The following is a 15,516-nucleotide window of genomic DNA, read 5'->3' on the forward strand; positions in this document are numbered from 1 at the left end:
ACTTTTTTGCAACAAAAATGCGGGGATTATGAAATCATGCAAACCCCGCATATTTTGGTGCAATTTATGTGGCGAAAGTGCAGCGTATTTGAAAAAATGCGGCCCCCGCATAAATATGCGGACTTTGGCTGATTATGCATTGAATTATGCGATCGCATAATCATGTTTTTCTGGAGGGACTGACATTTGGTCGCCTGTCGATGGCGTCATATTCCCTTTTGTGCATGCGTCAGCGTTGTGGTTGTCATAGCTGTCATTGACGTTTCATCAGGTTTTAAGCCCTATTTTTTGTTTTGAACTATATATTTTAACCGGATGAAGCATTTTAGTCACCTCATGCCTGGATCTAAAGTTATCAGAGAAACATGCTGAGCAAATGTTAGCGGCAGCTTGCCTCGCAGCCCCTCCTGGGACATCTTTTGTTCGCCGAACAGCGTCGGAGAAACAGCTTTAATAATGGTTTTAAACTTCGATTGATGAACACTGAAGGAATCCTAACCAGGAGAAGTGGACTGCAAAGACGGTAATGATCCCACGCTGCTTCATAGCAGCACTCCGTCTTTTGTTATAGCTTTGATTGCGAGAGACCCCCCCCCCAAAAAAAAGGCAGAAAATTACATATGGTGCTTTTGAATTGAATGTAAAAGGGCCAGCATCCAGAAGTTGGGTAGCCATGGTTACCTGCATCTGGAGGTGACCCAGTTATCTTGGTGAGTCATGTACAGCAAGCCTTCAGTCCTTCGAACGACCCCCCCCCATCCTCCTACCACCCAACACTCTCGTTACCGTTAAGAGGAGACACACCTCCCTCCTCCAGCACAGATGCACACACAGCTCTGCCACTCTCAAACAGAGCTGTTATATCATTTTAAAAACTCTTCAAGGCACAAATTACTGGCACCAGCTCACTCCAGCTGACAGGATATCGGTGGGTCTAACAGGAAGTCCTAAATAAACTGTTAAAACATTAAAAATGTAGTAATGAGAGGGCTTACTTTCTGCATATTAAGGTGTAGCATCCTCACCCACAGAGAGGTTTATTCAACAGTACTGATAGTCAGTCCGGTTGGTTCGGAAAAGTTACTCTGGCAGATTTTTAAAGCGGTGAAGAAGAATTGATTTTCGTTTTGGTCTGCTCGCGGAGAGTTTAACGAGGAGTCAGAGCTAACGTTAGCAAAATGTCAGCTATTTTACACTGGAAAATCCCACATGTAAAATGGCAATGTGTACAGTATGCAAAGCTTCTGTTATGAGGGCTGGCACTAGTGTTGCCAATATCTGTTTCACTTCTGCGTTATACTGTTACTGTACTATTTTAAATTTTAAATGTCTTTTATTTTCCTAAATTGTGGCTGCACTGTTTTTTAGAATTGTTCTTTATTTCTAGATGTATTTATTTACGTTCTTTTTCAGGTATGACTGACTGTCAAACTTGATAAGAAAAGAAAGTTCTATGACATTCATTCTCTGTATATATTTCTTCTAATTTTACAAAGGGGTTAACCCAAGCCAGGCCATACAACACTGATGGCAATCGTTAGTTGTATACAGCTAATAGATTTTATTTTTAACACGCTGGCATGAGATTGGTACTCTGAATCAGGAAGGAAAAAAATGGTATTGGAACATCTCTAATAATATCTGCCATGTCAATGCCTTGGTCTGTTCTGTATTAGAAAGGAAAAGTGTACTTCTATTAAGGCTCTAAGAATAGCAAAACCACATTGTTATTCAGTCAAATAAACCGGCTGAATGATAGAAGACATTGTTGATCTCCACAGAGGATTATCCTAACATGATTTCTTTTTCCCTGACCCATTCATAACTGTGTCGTCTCTCCCCACAGTAACTGCCCTTGCTCCCTGGCTGCAGCTCTAGCCAGGGCCACAGCGGACAGCCTCCTGCAGACTGACCTCTCCATCCACCTCCTCAATAAGACGGTAGAAGATGGAGCTGACCCATTACCACGTGAGTCCCAGAGGAGCCAACGAGACTGCGCTCTCTCTCTCTCTCTCTCGCACACACACACACACACACACACACACACACACACACACACACACACACACACACACACACGTACGTATAGAGGTGCAGGCAAATTAGGTCTCCCACACACACACACACAGCACGCGTCCAACCACCAGGGCTTTGTCCCAGTTCTCCCTCGCAAAGCTGCATTAAGTGGTATTTGACCACTAGAGGGCAGAACTCCAAAACATACTTACAGGCCAACAGATTCTCATTAAAATGTTCATCAGACTTTGTCTAATTACTTTCCCAGTACGCTGGTACTGTTTACACTACTGGGTAGATTAGTAGTGTAGTACTGCATCGTATTATAAAAGTATTTATGTTGTTTCATGTTAAAAGTGTTATGGATGTTACAATACCAAAAATCTAGTAGTCCCTACCGATACCACCAAAAGTGCACAATACTTGATACCAAAATAAATGTAGTGGGGTAAAAAGTACAATATATGGAATATAGTGGAGTAGAAGTATAAAGTAGCATAAAATGGAAACACTCAAGTAAAGTACAAGTATGTCAAATTGTACTTAAGTACAGTACTTGAGTAAATGTACCTAAGGTGCGTTTTGATCGCCTAGTAGTTCCCTGCAAAGTGGAGTGCTCGGGGTATTCGGCCATGTAATGTAAGATACCAAACCATAAACACTGTAAAAACATTTATTTACAAGTTGCATACATTTCAATTGAATCCGTTTTGTAATTGTATCAGTTTTTGGTTATTATTTATTATTTTTATTATATTTTTTTGTTAATTTATTATTATATTATTTCAATATTGTAAAATTTGCACAGTAGCAGCAATGTATCCAAGGTGTTTACGTTACCAGCAACCAGGCTAACGCACAGAGGAAGTGACATTTACGTTGGTGACGTTGCAGGGTGTTCTGGGTGGAGACGTTTTGTCGAGGGAAGTTCCCTTAACCGACATTCCTTAAACAGGGATGTTACAGAGAGCGTTGGGAATCTGGACAAAAACGTCGCTAACACGATGGCTTAAGTTGCAAAACATGAAGGTGCTTTTACTTACAAAAAAAACAGTGGTGAAACAGCGCAGGACGTCAACAGCAAAAATAACATAAACAAAAAAAATATCTTTTTACACAAGGTTTCCACTAGCAAAATTCACATCACCTGTCTGGATTGTCATCACCCTCAGACTGAGCCCCCATGCTTAGGTATACTGTGGAAAGGAACACAGCTCTAGTTACTGACACCACTTAAAGACGGACATTAAATTTGTGGGGAGCCATCTTTGTCGTTTTTCTTGTGCAAACATTTTTGGTTATCTTGCCTTAATCAGGATGGCGATTGCTAAAAACATAAGCACTGTGCACTGGAGAGCAGTTGTGTGATTCAAAGCCTGTTTGATGTCGCTTCACTGCACTCATGCATTCATTTTCTTCCTTCAGTTATTTGAAAGGTGTTATGGGTAAGCCAATATGCCAGACGCATTGCTGAAACATCTTCATTTTGGAGCCAGAGGGGGGAAGGGGCTGAACACAGTGAATTCTAGTATTGGGCAGTTTCATGTGCATGTACTTTTTTAGAAGGTGGAGGGAGAAAATGGGACACCGTGAAGGCTGGTCTGTTTCTATCTCACTGATACCGTGTTTGGGAGAGCAGCATGAGAGAGAGGACAAAGGCAATGACAGGATAGACTATTATACCTGCAGCTAACATTAGTAGGTCAAGCCCATGCACACACACACAGCCTGTGTCTTTGTTATTAGAGAGAGATGAAGCCCTGATGCCACTTGCGGGCTTGCCTCTGTTCCACTAACTTCTCAATGACAGTTTCTGAAAAAGTAAAACAGGTCCGTGGGGGGGCGTAATTTTCACTGGGGATGGGGACTTTTCAAAATTTGATCCTTGATACAGCAGAACAATTTTAATTAAAACCTTTTAGTTTAATTTACCTCCTAAAATTTCTCTAAACCGCATCACATGACCGCTAAAATCCAGATGAGAGAAGATAGGAGCTGATGCAAATTATGACGTTGTGCTCACAGCAATTAAGCTTCCTACCTTAAAGGGACAGTTCGGAATTTTTGAAGTTGTATGAGCTACTTCTCCATAGTCAGTGTATTACTACCTACAGTAATTGGCGGTCGGCACGCCTCTAGTTTGGAGAAGCAAGCAGGGGTACTGACACAGAAGCTAAGCAATGTACTGCTGTGGGTATTTTAGCCACCTAAAAAAAAATCAATATCAGTTTAAGAGTATGCTATATTTAGAATATTTTCACAACTTTATCTTGCAGTCAGACAGCCATTTCCGACGAGGAAGCCACCAGACTCCTTTGACAAAAACAGTAATTTTACCTCACAGAGCACAGGAGTTGCTGCTCTACCGCTGCCTCCATCGGTTAGTTAGTTTATGTTATTGTGTGACTTTAGTGTTTTAAAGGGTTAGTTCGGGTTCACCTAAAACACACAATAACACTAACTAACTGACCAATCGAGGCAGTGGTAGACCAGCAGCTCACTGTTCTGCGAGGTAAAATGATGATGTTTTTGTCAAAGGAGTCTGGTGGCTTTGAAGACAGCACAGATATATTCAACGGCTTTAGAGCCCCCGTGACCAACGATTAATATAGAAAATAATTGGCAGATTAATTTATAGTGTAAATAATCGCTATTTGCACCCCTAGAAAAATAGAAATCTCTTGTTAAATGAAATAAATAGGTAGACACTGAAATTAAATAATAGATGTAAACAATTATTGTTTTGCAAATAAGTCTTTACATGCACCTTTTCCTGTGGGTTGTCAGAGATATGAGGAGGTGACTACAAGTGCTATGACTTAGTTACCATGTACACAATTGAGAAGCTTTTTGACTGACTGTGTGTGTGTGTGTGTGTGTGTGTGTGTGTGTGTGTGTTAGAGATGGAGTCTGTGAAGCTGGCCTGGCTGGTGTTTAACAGACTGTTTGAGATGTGCTGCCTCTGGCTGAAGGAGCTGCCTTTCCGGCGCCGTCCACAGCCGTACTACGAAACCTCCATCCACGCCATCAAGAACATGAGGCGTAAGATGGAGGACAAGCACGTCATCATCCCCGACTTCAACTCGCTCTTCAACATTCAGGTAGCTATGACATGTCCACGCAAAAGCTTCATATTATAGCACCACTGTGTGGCCAGTTGGTGTAAGTACATTTTCCTTTTTACTGTATTTCTTCCTTTAGTGCTGGTTTCATATAGATTGTTCTATTTTATTGTTTATATTCTATTTTAATTTAAATATTTTGAATACCTGCCGTTGTTGTACTTGTATTTGTTGTTCAGATTCAGATTAGTTTATTGTCATTCAAACATGTTAAGACATGAAGGAACGAAATTCGTTACCCAGGTCCAGCAGCGTACACAATAAATAACATTCCCAGTGTCATAGCTAAGATAAAAATAGACCCTCTCAATAATAAATAAAACCTATAATATATAGAACACATAGTTAAAAACCGAGCAGCATGTTAAAAGAATAGTGCATAAATAGTCGCCGCAGTAAAAAGTGCAGACAGACTTAAGTCTCGGAGTTCATAAGCCTCACAGCCTCGGGAAGAAGCTGCACTTTAGCCTCGTTAACACAACTTGATGGTGAATCGTCACAACAAATCAGAAACACACGTAAACTCTGTGATGCAGGTAAGCCACACCCACTTCAGCCTGCGGCCAATAGGAAACGATTATGGCATTACTACCTGCAGACCTGTAGTGTTAATGTTATTTAATTTCAACCATGGCTGACTGACTGGTATTGTCTCTCAGGATCAGGAGGAACAGGCTTACTTTGCTGTGTTTGACGGTCACGGTGGTGTGGACGCTGCCGTTTATGCTGCCAACCACCTCCACGTCAACTTGGTCCACCAGGAGTCGTTCAACCAGGACCCGATCGAGGCACTCTGCAAAGCCTTCAAAGTCACTGATGAAGGCTTCGTGAAGAAGGCCGCACGAGAGGTAACCTCACCAGCAAACAGTATTTAAACACAGAGTATTTGTTTACTAATTATACTACTACTGTTATTATTATTATTACTGCTACTACTACTACTACTATTACTTTGTTTTGTTGTGTGTTTGTCATGTTTTTTTACACAACAAATGACTTAAACGATTATCAAAATATTTTCATCTGTATGTATGTAAGTACTACTTACATAGTAATACACCAATAATATAATAGTATAGCACTCAGTGTAGCCACTCTGCATAATATGTACTTTTACTGACTTTTTATTTTTACTTTTATACTTTGGTATTGCTGCTTTTACTTAAGTAAATGATTTGAATACGTCTTCCACCTTTAGTTGTTTTACGTTAAAAGTAACGAATAACTATAGGTGTCAAATAAATGGATTTGCGTAAAACTACAAAATTTTCCTCTGAGATGTAGTTGAGTATTTCAATTCAATTCAAACTTTATTTGTGACTCACAAGAGGGTCCATAGCAAAAAGACAAAACAAAAACAAAGAAGTATAAAGTGGCATAAAATGGACATACTAATAAAATTGTACTTAAGTACAGTGCTTGAGTAAATGTACTTAGTTACATGTCTCCACTGCAACATTTAACTTTAAATGTAATTATATTCAGCCACCGTCCTTAAATAGTAGCATAACGCTTAAAAAAGCAGCAACCAAGGATTCCTTCTGTCATGCATTAATCCAGAATTATATTAATTTATAAATTACTCTGGACCACTGAAACCACACTAATTGACCCATTGCCTTTATTTTTTGTTTATTTTACTCCTTACAAAAATATATGGAATTTCTTTTCACCAATTAGTAATCTGATGACCCTGATCCAGTATGAAGTAGTCGTAGTGCAGCAGCTGTTGGGTGTGCAAGCTGAATACTGTAACGTGTGTCTGTGTTTGGTAGCACCTGCGTTGTGGCACGACGGGCGTGGTGACTTTCCTGCGGGGTCGGACGTTGTATGTGGCCTGGCTGGGAGACTCCCAGGTCATTCTGGTCAGGAAAGGACAGGTTGTTGAGCTGATGAAACCACACAAACCAGACAGAGAGGTAACTCACATATGCACACACACTATCCGGCACAAATCTATCACTTCCACTGTACGCATGCTGACATGAAGAATAATAGCTGAAAGTGGATTGGTAGGTTATATAGTATCATTATTTTACATACGCTACAGTTCAAAAGTTTGTAATCTCCTGCCACAAAAGCTGGTCTGCTGGTCTTTCATGCTTTTACGTTGTAGAAAGTCCTCGCTACAAAAAGATGTTATTTAGTTTTGTACATGGAGAACAAAAAACTAATTCAACATCCAAGTTCAAACAGTATTCTCCCATCATGCAACACTATGGGGACATCCACTAAATGGAAGTTTGAATCTTTTAATTCTTAATTTTTTGAGGCCAAAATTATTTCAAATGTAAATAAAACATTTGGTGTGTGAATTCAACATTTTTATCTGTTAAAAAGTTATATTGAACAGCTGATGCCAAACTTTTGAACGGAAGTGTATTTACAAATTTCACTACAGGCATTTGCACATAAGTTTGTATTGCATTTTAACTTATAACTGGGATTTAAAATGACATTTAACATACTTACTATGTGCTTCGTGTGTGTCTCCAGGATGAGAAACTGAGGATCGAGGCTCTGGGGGGCTGTGTGATCTGGTTTGGTACATGGAGGGTTAACGGCAGTCTGTCTGTATCCAGAGCAATAGGTGAACTATTGATACTCAGTATACCACACGTAGTACATATACTCATTCACTAGACTGTCATATTTGTTTTCACTTTGCTGAAACAAGAGAATCTACTAGCTGAATGCCAGTATGAGCAGGCCCTAACAGAATAACTGTTACCTGTGTTGACAGGTGACTCAGAGCACAAGCCCTACATCTGTGGTGATGCAGACCATGACGTCTTCCCATTGGACGGTTCAGAAGACTACCTGATTCTGGCCTGTGATGGATTCTGGGACACAGTGGTTCCAGATGAGGCGGTGCGGGTGGTCAGCGACCACCTGGAGGAGAACTCTGGAGACACCACCATGGTAGCCCACAAGCTGGTGGCCTCGGCCCGCGATGCAGGCTCTAGTGATAATATCACTGTCATAGTGGTCTTCCTGCGGGACCCGCGCTGCCCACCACCCACCGGCACAGAGGACGAGGAGGAGGGCGTGGCGGAGGGAGAGGTGGGGGAGGAGGAGGTAGCGGAGGTGGAGGAGGAGGAGCAGGAAGAGGAGGATGAGGAAAGCGAGGCAGTCAGGGCAGAGCGTGATGGTAGGGAGGGAGGCAGCACTGCGGACATGGGGGGGAAGGGTCGCGGAGGCTGGCCCCTGCAGCAGTGCTCGGCCCCCGCTGACCTCACCTACGAAGACCGAACAGACTCGTTGACGGACAGAACTAGCCTCAGCCTGCTGGGGCCGTCGCTGGAGGGCCGCATCTTCCTGAGCGGAGTCTCAAGGCAGCCCTGCCCCGACTTTAGCTCCGACCTTTTCACAGCCTCCCACATCTATCGCGAAAAACGCCCGCTGAGGCGCAGGTCCTGTATCCCCTTTCAGGAGGCCAGCATCTCTAGCTTCACAGACCCACAGTGGCCCCAGACATCCATGCTGTTAGGCCAGGCAGTGAGGCAAAGCCGCAGGCTCGGTTATGGTAGTCGCCGGTGGGGTCGGAGGAGGCCAGGCGCGTCCAAAGAGATGCTAGGCCTGTTACCATCCGGCCACTTGCTGCCGCACATGCAGCGCCACTCCGACGAGAGGCTTGGAGTGGCGCTGCCTCACCTGCCCCACGATGCCAACATCTAAAGAGATGACCCAAACCAAACCATCTCCTTCATTTATTCAGTCCTGGCCCACACTCCACACCCACTCACCTCTGCCTTCAACAACACATCTTTCTTTGATAGTAGGTAGTTGTGGCTCCTGCAGACGTAACGTGATTATTGACTTTTTGTTGGAGTGGTGCTCTCTGTCCTAAGCCGAAACGTTTCCAAATGTAAGCCGGCCCACTAAACGCAAGCCCTGCTCCTTAATGCTGTAGGTAAAGCCGTAAACTGCATCCTCTCCATTGTGACCATTGATCAATGAGATTGAAGCCAGAGCTTGAAATGCAGGTTCATAAGACGTGTTCAGACTGAATTGTGAAAGGAATCTTGTATACAAGAGGCTGGGAAAAGACTTTTAAGAACAAGCACAGTTTACTGTTGGCAGTGGAAATAACTGAAAGAATGGAGTTCCAGCTAAATCTTAAAATAAATCTGCGTGTTGTAAGCTAGCTGAGTCTGTATTGGACTATGACAGCTCTTCAGTGATAAGAGAAGCAAAAGTTCTGTTACATTTAGTCTGAACACACGTTTAAGATTAATTTATATGCGTTGTCGCTCAACACTCTCGGCAGCGTCTTTAGACAGAAATGATGGTTTTGAACAGGAAGAAAAGTAAGGAAGTAAGTAAACTTTATTTATTAAGCACCTTTTAAAACCAGGGTTACAAGGTGCTGTACAGTGCAACAATGAATAAAAATAGAAAGAATGGGAGATAACAATATAAAAACAAAAGAAAACGTAATAATAATAAAAACTAACCGACAAACCGAAGTTAAACACGGTTTGTAATGAACTCAAACATGTTTGGCATTCTATACTGTAATTTCTTGTTACTTATCGGATGATATATATATATATATATATATATATATATATATAATACACCACTACCCAGACATACGCTACATTACGCTAATAGTAGCCAAAAATATTGTCCATGCCGATGAATGTGTTGTGCTTTAGTTGAAAAAGGAATCTTCAATCTGTTCCCACAAAGTTGGAAAAAAAAAACTATTTTCTAAAATATTGTAGCTGTAGCGTAGCATTAAGATTTCCCTTCAACTGGAACTAAAGGGCCAAACCTTAAAAAAACAGCCCTAAACCAAAAGTACAACAAAATACTTTTGTGTTAATCTTTTGTCTTTCCTCCTATTTAATGTCACATTTCTTTTGACACAGTGTGAGGTGACGCATTTCTTTTGTCTTGAGACAGCTGTCGAGCGACCGAGCATTAAATTAAACTCTAATGGCGTAGCTTACTTCAGCAATCCCTTGGTGGCAGATGCATAAAGCTCATAGAGGAGGCCGGAACAATTGTTGCTCCTAGATTCTGGGACTTAAGGCACATGCTGTTCTTTCCGCTTCCCCATACAGTCAATGACCCAGCCATTATCCAGCCACAGTATGTCTACAGATAAAAGCACTTAAAACCAGATTATAAAAGATTAGCAGTCAATTACATGAATAAATGCGTCATGTAGTCCAGTATTCCAGATGGGGATATACTCTTGAGATAATGTTTTTGAAAATGGAGGGGTATTTAAAAATATATTTTTTTGTCATACTGTAGTTGTTGTTGGGCCATATAGCTGTTGCAAAGTATCCAAGTGTCGTTACTTTTACACAAAAACCCATTTAACAGAAGTATTTTCCAGCAGGCTTCATAAGTGCAAACCATTTAATGTTGGGCCTTGATAGAACACGTGCCTTTCATATGTGTTACTAAAGCCTACTTTACACACATATTCACTAATTACTGAATTCATGTGTTAATAATTAATCATCAAGGACAAGTCTGGCTTTCAGTCAGGTCGTATTATGACTCTGTGCCACTTTAAAGGAATAGTTTGACACTTTTCGGAAATAGGTTTATTCACTTTCTTACCAAGAGTTAGATGATAAGATAGATAGCAGTCTATAGCTGATTAGCTTAGCTTAACACACAGACTGGAAGCAGGGGGGACAGCTAGTTTGGCTCTGTCCAAAGGTGAAAATAAATGTTTTTAGCAGGATATATGTTGCCATTAAGAGCCATTTACCTAAAGACTTGTAGCAAAGGGGAAACCGGAAACCACTAGCTTGGAGTACAAAAAAATCTGCCAACAATTTGTGGTATTACATTTCTGTTTGTGTATGGATTAAACAAACAACATATAGCGTGCTAGTTTCCAGTCTTTATGCTAAGCTAAGCGGCTGCTGGCAGTGTACTAGTTTCACTTTTAGTGTGCGGACACGAGATTAGTATCAAACGTCTCATCAAGAAAGCAAATAATAATATTTTCCCAAAATGTCCTTTAAGATTCATAGTCAAAGTTATGGTGTTAACAGCAATAAACATCCCACTCAGAACCAACTCCAAGATAGTCCTCCACGTCAGAGTAAACCACCGAGGCTGGCTCCTGTCGCCTCACGGCGCCTATTATAATGGGATCTTTCTCTGATCTGATCTAGATTCAAAATGGAGAGCCCCCCTCTCTGCTGTCTAACACGCTGCTGATAGTGCTGCTGCGCTTCTGTTATGTTAGCATTAATGTTCAAACTCCTTTTATAAGACTGCACTCGTCTGTAAAACCTGCCTGAGACATAATAGCCCTATCGACATTCATTGGTTTCATATACCTAACAGCAAATATGGCAGAGTTCCTCTTTAATTCTAATTCATAATCATAATTAACAAATGTAATCATCAAATAATACTAATTTATATAATATAATAATAATAATAGCACCCATACCCAGTTATGTAGGTAGGATTGATCTGTGGAAAGACTTCTGTCACTTTTATTTAAATGCACACAATAACATTAACATACAGTCGCCAAGTGTGCAACACAAAAGTCGTTATATACCAAGTATGTGGAGATATTCAAAGTTTGACAGACCTGCCATGGCTAATTACAGTCTCTATGTAAGCTACGATTGGACAATCGCTGTTTAGGGGCGGGGTTTACTGAACGGTCATTTTGGACACATATTCCCTAACATCCTCATTCCCCAAATCTTTAGTTGATGCAGTGAATTTCCAAACATCAGGACGTTAGTAGTCATGTTTCCATCTAATTGTCAAGCGAATTTTAGGCAAACTTTTAAAATGTCGAGAAAAAAAAAAAAAAAGCGAATTAGGAGCGTTTCCATCAACTGGTTTAGAGCGAATAAACTAGACTAGGCAAAGCGTAGTTACGTCACAAGTTGACGTTACACATGGTTGTACATTGTACACACTGGCTTGGTAGTACACTGGCTTGCTAAATCAAAAGAGTTTAGAGGCTAAGTTCTTTAGCTAAATGGAGAGAGGTAGCATTGTACAAGTTGGCCACCTGTGCAGAATACAGGGTTGTGGCAGAGATATTTGGTGTCAGCGAGACAACCGTCCACCGCTGTGTATACGCGGTGTGCAGGGCCATACGATTCAAGCTGTTGAACCAATTCGTCAATTTAACCGAAGTGGCTGAGGCACAGGCTATAGCGCGCCGCAACTCCACTACGCACCTTGTCCCACAAGTGTCCCACTGGATGGGACCCGTATCCCGATCCTTCCCCCATCCGATGGATAATGGGACTATAGTCATGTGAGTCATGTTCACTACGTCACAACTTATTCGGCAAAGCTATCACATTCTCTTTTTCAAAAAAGCTAAAACCCACCTCAGGCGAGGGTAAAAACTTTTTTTTTTGCGAATTTGAGGACGTTTTTCTCGAATTTTGCCGTTTCCATCAGCATTTTCTAATGCGATACTTAAAAATGCGCATTAAAAATACGTTGATGGAAACATGAACTAGTGACGGCCAGGTTCTGTAGATCGTGCCTCCCTTTTCCTGCCCTTTCACACACAGAAGGTGTGGTATCAAAAACGTGTGATTCACCAGACAAACAGGTACTGGTTTAAGGGGCCATCGCCATCACCTCCCCCTTCCAGTCTTACTGGTAGATAGAGGCTCACTCCCCTGTAAACCATCCTGTGGACCGACTCGTGAAGCGCATCGGTGGAGCTGAATGTACCTCATGTGTCCCAGAATGTCCTCAGAGACTCGGTGAAGTGTGACGACGTGAGTTGGTGTTTTTTTTGGGGGAGGTTTGTCTTCCCAAAAGGCATCCTATCAATGAGGAATGAACTGCCTGAAGCCACTGGATCCCTCTTGTGGAAGTATCACTGCAGTCTCTAGAAATGTTGGTCGATACCCGAAGAAGATCAGAAAACAATGGAAATCACAGTCATTTTAATTATTGCGTGCGTATGTATATTATGAGCGAGTGCTGGAGGAGTGTATATATAATAATTCTGTCTTGTAAATCAGCAGTTTTAATCCACGAGGCCCGACAGTTGGGTCAGATGTCGGATCTGGATCTCAAATCTCCCACCACCAGGCTGAGGGGGAGGTGAGGATGTGAGGTTATTGAACAGCCTGAGAGGGGCATACGTCTATAAACACTGCCGCTGCCTTCAAGAGCTGCCAACGTATATAAAATGGTGTTGAACCAGTCTGGCTTTCACTGGAAGAGACGCAGTGTTCTATCGTGGCCTGGCTGCTGTTTCACCCTTTCTTACCCCGACATGAATAAAAAAAAATCTGGCTAAAACATACATTAAGGTATTATCGGCTTAAAATACTGTATCTCCAATATGCAGCTTTGACTTTACCATTTTTATCAGTAACAGCCTTAAAAAAAAACAAAAAAAAACATGCCAATCAAAATGTAGTTTGTAGGTTTTAATTGCATCTGTGCAGGTGTTGGATGATAAGCATGGCGTCGATTAGAGACGAGGTCATGAGTGAACTGAGCTGCTGGGTTGTTTGGAGCGAAATGGAGTTTCACTTTTAGTTAACAGATTAGATCTTTTACATGGATCACAGAGGGCAGTAAACTCTACAGAAGCACAGCTGTCACAGTTAAAAAAATTGTCTCAGGATCTTGTTATAATGGCAGTTTTCTTAATCAAGGAGAATGACTAACCGCATTTACAAGGACCCAAGTTTAATAACCACAATAAGAGCTCAATCGGTATAAAAAACAACAACATTTCAACAGGCTTATTCCAAAAGAAACTTCATTCTGTTTTCTGTTTGGGTTAAAGCTGTCGAAGACCACTAAGTCCCGAAAGATGCGAGTTCTCTTGTGCAAACGAGATGAGATAGATAATGAAAAGCTAACACAATTCAGCCTCAGGGGAACATGAATTTCGGTGCCAAATTTCATGGGAATCATCTAGTAATTTCGCTCGTAACCACAAATGTCAACCTCGTGGTGGCACTATAGGAAAGTCAGAGGATCACCAAAGTCATTAGGATTCATCCTCTGGGGAACATGAACGTATGTACAAAATTGTATGGCAATCCATCCAATAGTTGTTGAGATATTTCAGACCAAATAGGTGGACTGAATGACATCTTTTAAAAATATCTTTAGGGCTTTTGGGGCCACAAAACTTTACAACAACTCTCAAAATAATTTGTTTTCCTCTTACTGTGAGATGCTTTGTCATTATAACAAGATACTTGACTGGGAAGTTGAAGCGTGTACTTGTGGCCACACCTCAGAGCAGCTGTGAAGTAGTTTTCTGTCCGCTGTGATTCACTGATGTAGTTTCACAGCAGGTGTTCAGTGTTGATGTGAAAAATTCTTTGCGCTCTGGAGGTACAGTGACAAGGATCTATGGTTTGCGTTCACCAAAACCTTTACCTGTGAATCAGTTGTACAGTGTGACTCATATTGCAAACCACCAGAAGTTGTCACTATATATGAGCAATAAAAACATCACACTCCCTGTGGTGAATCCTCTCTCTAAGCTCGAGAAACCCACACTTCCTCCCTCACTCACGCTCTGCTTGCATTAAAAAGGTTCCTCCGGATTCGGATGTTTCCCTCCCCAGATGATGAAGGCAGCTCTCCCATTATCACTGTCTTAACTATAGAGGGCCCCTCCATGAATCTGCACTGTGTGTCTATGTACACACACAAAAAAAATAGCTTTTTCTTTTTTTCTCTGTAAGCAATAATGATGTTGCATTAGAAGACTCTCTGAGGGTTTGTCTTCTGCTGAAGGATGCATCAAAAATGTTCTAAAAGAGCAGAAAAGCCCCCCCCCTTTAGAGAATAGGATTGTGAGTCATACTATGCTGCCTGTTGTAAGGTCCACTTAAAGCCCTGCCCCTCCTGTAAGAAGTCCGTCGCTGGCTAGTTTTAGAGTTCAAAATTTGAAATGATCTTCAGAATGTGAAGCTTTCTTCTTCCCGTGACAAAGGAGACATTCCTCAGCAGTTTGGGTACATTTGACTTCTTGGACCTGTGCGCTCTGTTCTCTCACTGTATGCTAACGTGGCTAATGAAGGGGTGGGGGGGAAATAAGATCACTGAGGGCTGTGAGTGGTCCCTTCTTCTGGTCCTCCAAACTTCAAGACAAACCCTATGATTGGCTCTTCTTCAACATGCAGGTTAAGTAAAAAAAAAAATAAAAATAACCACAGTAAAACACACGTTGAGTACCTGTATTATGTGTTCCTGTAGTATATAAAATATGTGTACTGTAACTGGTGACTAATTATCATGTATATAAAGATTAGAACAATTCCTCTTGACTGATGCCTTTTCTTTCCTGAAGAGTTGTGATTGTGTGATCTCCATTTAATGACACAACGTACATTTACTCAAGCACTGTTGACCCGGTATCTAAAGTGAGTCG

The 15,516-nt window shown here is 41.5% G+C and overlaps 1 protein-coding gene and 2 long non-coding RNA genes across 3 annotated transcripts in view; 2 read left to right on the plus strand and 1 right to left on the minus strand.

The window, feature by feature from the left end:
• Positions 1 to 11,930, plus strand: part of ppm1e (protein phosphatase, Mg2+/Mn2+ dependent, 1E) — a 38,778-nt gene extending 26,848 nt beyond the window's left edge. The window contains exons 2-7 of the mRNA XM_031308060.2: positions 1,847 to 1,968; positions 4,918 to 5,117; positions 5,798 to 5,986; positions 6,914 to 7,057; positions 7,635 to 7,728; positions 7,882 to 11,930. Of these exons, the coding sequence (XP_031163920.1) occupies positions 1,847 to 1,968; positions 4,918 to 5,117; positions 5,798 to 5,986; positions 6,914 to 7,057; positions 7,635 to 7,728; positions 7,882 to 8,816 (1,684 nt within the window). The 3' untranslated portion in view covers positions 8,817 to 11,930. The remainder of the gene's footprint in view (positions 1 to 1,846; positions 1,969 to 4,917; positions 5,118 to 5,797; positions 5,987 to 6,913; positions 7,058 to 7,634; positions 7,729 to 7,881) is intronic.
• Positions 11,931 to 12,137: 207 nt separating this feature from the next.
• Positions 12,138 to 14,794, plus strand: LOC118496549. The gene is made up of 2 exons (XR_004899132.1): positions 12,138 to 14,476; positions 14,528 to 14,794. It is a non-coding gene; the product is annotated as an uncharacterized LOC118496549 (long non-coding RNA).
• A 274-nt stretch (positions 14,795 to 15,068) lies between these two features.
• LOC116055996 lies at positions 15,069 to 15,364 on the minus strand. Its single transcript, XR_004106452.2, has 2 exons — positions 15,153 to 15,364; positions 15,069 to 15,113 (listed from the first exon to the last, which is right to left on the minus strand). It is a non-coding gene; the product is annotated as an uncharacterized LOC116055996 (long non-coding RNA).
• Between the last annotated feature and the right edge of the window lie 152 nt (positions 15,365 to 15,516).

Source organism: Sander lucioperca, chromosome 13 (genome assembly GCF_008315115.2).
Source record: "Sander lucioperca isolate FBNREF2018 chromosome 13, SLUC_FBN_1.2, whole genome shotgun sequence".
NCBI classification, from domain to species: domain Eukaryota; kingdom Metazoa; phylum Chordata; class Actinopteri; order Perciformes; family Percidae; genus Sander; species Sander lucioperca.